This window comes from Nematolebias whitei, chromosome 9, assembly GCF_014905685.2.
Source record: "Nematolebias whitei isolate Nwh7 chromosome 9, NemWhi1, whole genome shotgun sequence".
Taxonomy (NCBI): Eukaryota; Metazoa; Chordata; class Actinopteri; order Cyprinodontiformes; family Rivulidae; genus Nematolebias; species Nematolebias whitei.
The window spans coordinates 51,201,302-51,203,978 of record NC_056506.1 but is presented as its reverse complement, the minus strand read 5'-3'; the positions used below and the strand labels follow the sequence as shown (position 1 = coordinate 51,203,978).

At 44.2% G+C, this 2,677-nt stretch overlaps 1 protein-coding gene across 1 annotated transcript in view; it reads right to left on the bottom strand.

Moving 5' to 3' along the window:
* Positions 1 to 1,026, bottom strand: part of LOC119415297 (protein SMG7) — a gene marked incomplete at its 3' end in the record, with an annotated part of 8,175 nt that extends 7,149 nt beyond the window's left edge. Inside the window, 2 exon segments of the mRNA XM_037682476.1 lie at positions 177 to 208; positions 890 to 1,026. Coding sequence (XP_037538404.1) covers positions 177 to 208; positions 890 to 915 — 58 coding nt within the window.
* Between the last annotated feature and the right edge of the window lie 1,651 nt (positions 1,027 to 2,677).

Genomic DNA, 2,677 nt, shown 5'->3' with positions numbered 1-2,677 from the left:
TGTGTCCAAACAGCTGAAACGTGTCAACGCAGCTGAAACGTGTCCAAACAGCTGACATAGCAAACGTGGCTGAAATATGATGATTGGTCATTAAACCAGCAATTAATCTGGTACATGTCTCAGTTGATACTTTTCAAAACTCTAATGTTCAAGGTGTGTGTGTGAGTGTGACCTACCTGTCATGTCAGCCTTCAGGGCCTCTGCTTGGCTGCTCGGGTGTAAACAGAGGACAGGTGGTTAGACGAGGGCACGCGCACACGCATACCTGACAACACAAAGCATGCAGCTCTTCCTCATACCTGCCCATCCTGACCTCATTAACATTTAACAGCTCAGCGCATCACATGTCAACATGCAGGGCTCAGACTACTTCCTGGATTCAAAACCCAACCACAGAAATAAAGCTTCATTTCCGACTCCACGCTGTTATAAAACACCTCGTACACTGAGGACAGGACTCAAACACACCAACATTTACCTGGGATCACACCTGAAGCAGGCTCGTGCTCAGGAACTAACGACGAGCGTGTGACAGCACGGATGCTAACCTGACAGTCGTAGAGACGCTAAAGCTAACAAATAAAAACACAATGAAACTGTGAAAATGAAACAATCTAGAACCAAACTTGACTAAAGTGTAACTAAAGAGACTTTTATTAAACATTAATCCTGTCTGACGGGATGTGTCAGCTAGCAGCTCGCTGATTCTCCGGTTTGTTGATATCTGAAGCTAACACAAGCTAGCCATGCTAATAGAAGCTAAGGGGGTGGTCCCGTTAGCTTCCCGCTAACAGCCGAGCACAACAACACACCTGCGGCAGGTAAACAAGACCCCAGCCCGCACCTGGACCCCCACGAGCACCGACACGGGACAAGAAACCCAACTCACCGCAGGTACTGAGCGCACAGGTTCATCCTGCCGGATTACCGGGCTTTCTCAGACGGCTGGTCGCGAAGCTAACGCTCGCCCCGCCGCCATGACGCTGCTGTGTGACCCGCAGAAGGCCTCTGCTGAGGGGCGGAGCCGCGGCCGAGAGGCGGGGCGGAGCCGCGGCCGAGAGGCGGGGCGAGTCCCGCAGGAAGTCCCGAGAGCTGATGTTCAAATAATCTAAACCCGGTTTATTCAACATGAGTCCAATAATATGAATACGGTTTATTCTAGAACACAGATTAATGTTAAAGAATTTAAAGAAGTTAATTTCATTTAAATATTAAACCGAATATTTTACTAATAATAATTTTAGTGTTTTTTTAATTAAATTTATGTCATTAATATGCAAACTAGTCAAAAAATATGACTGAATTTATTAAACATTAAGTGAGAAACATTAATTATTTCTATCTTATAGGGAGTGGTGGCGCAAAGGTTAGAGAGGTGGGCCTGTGTTCGGAAGATTGCTGGTTCAACTCCCCGTACTGACAACATCAAAATGTGGGTGGGATTGGTGAAACACACACACCTGCCTCCAGCCTCATTTGCCCCACCATGGGCCCTTGAGCAAGGCCCTTAACCCAATCCACCGCACCAGGCACCCTAGATGTAGCTCTCTGCTCCACACAGAGGGCTGTGGTAGCTCATTGGTCGGTGGTTGTGTCAGGAAGAACATCTGGTGTAAAAATAATTGCCAAGAGTTTGTGCGACATCATTCGCTGTGGCGACCCCTGAAGAAGGAGCAGCCGAAAGAAGAAAATAAAATATATAAATATATTGTTTGTATTATTTTATATTATTATATTCGTGCTGCTGTTGTTTAGCATATTGTTTTTGTACTATTAGTGTTTAGTGTATTCTTAGTTTAGCATATTTCTTATTTCATATCTTAGATCTGTTACTGGTTTTCTTTACAATTTATACTTTTGTTGGATGAAACTGGGACCCTGAGTACACAATCTCATTCCACCACATGTACCACATGTGGTGGAATGACAATAAAGAAACTTGACTTGACTATTATATAAAAAATAAAATCCTATGTTTGTTTCTACCTATTGTTTTTGCCCTTGGACATTAAAATTTAATTTAATTTACGTATTGTCCTGTTAGGTTCCATTCTATCTTATAACAGGTCCTCTTAGGTTCCATGCTGCCTTACAGCAGGTCCTGTTAGGTTCCATGCTGTCTAAGCAGATCCTGTTAGGTTCCATGCTGTTTGACAACAGGTCCTGTTAGGTTCCATGCTGTTTGACAACAGGTCCTGTTAGGTTCCATGCTGTTTGACAACAGGTCCTGTTAGGTTCCATGCTGTTTGACAACAGGTCCTGTTAGGTTCCATGCTGTTTGACAACAGATCCTGTTAGGTTCCATGCTGTTTGACAACAGGTCCTGTTAGGTTCCATGCTGTCTTACAACAGATCCTGTTAGGTTCCACGCTGTTTGACAACAGGTCCCGTTAGGTTCCATGCTGTTTGACAACAGATCCTGTTAGGTTCCATGCTGTTTGACAACAGGTCCTGTTAGGTTCCATGCTGTTTTATAATGTTGTCTAAGCAGGTCCTGTTAGGTTCCATGCTGTTTGACAACAGGTCCTGTTAGGTTCCATGCTGTTTTATAATGTTGTCTAAGCAGATCCTGTTAGGTTCCATGCTGTCATATAACGGCTCCTGTTAGGTTCCATGCTGTCTTACAACAAGTCCTGTTAGGTTCCATGTTGTTTTACAACAGGTCCTGTTAGGTTCC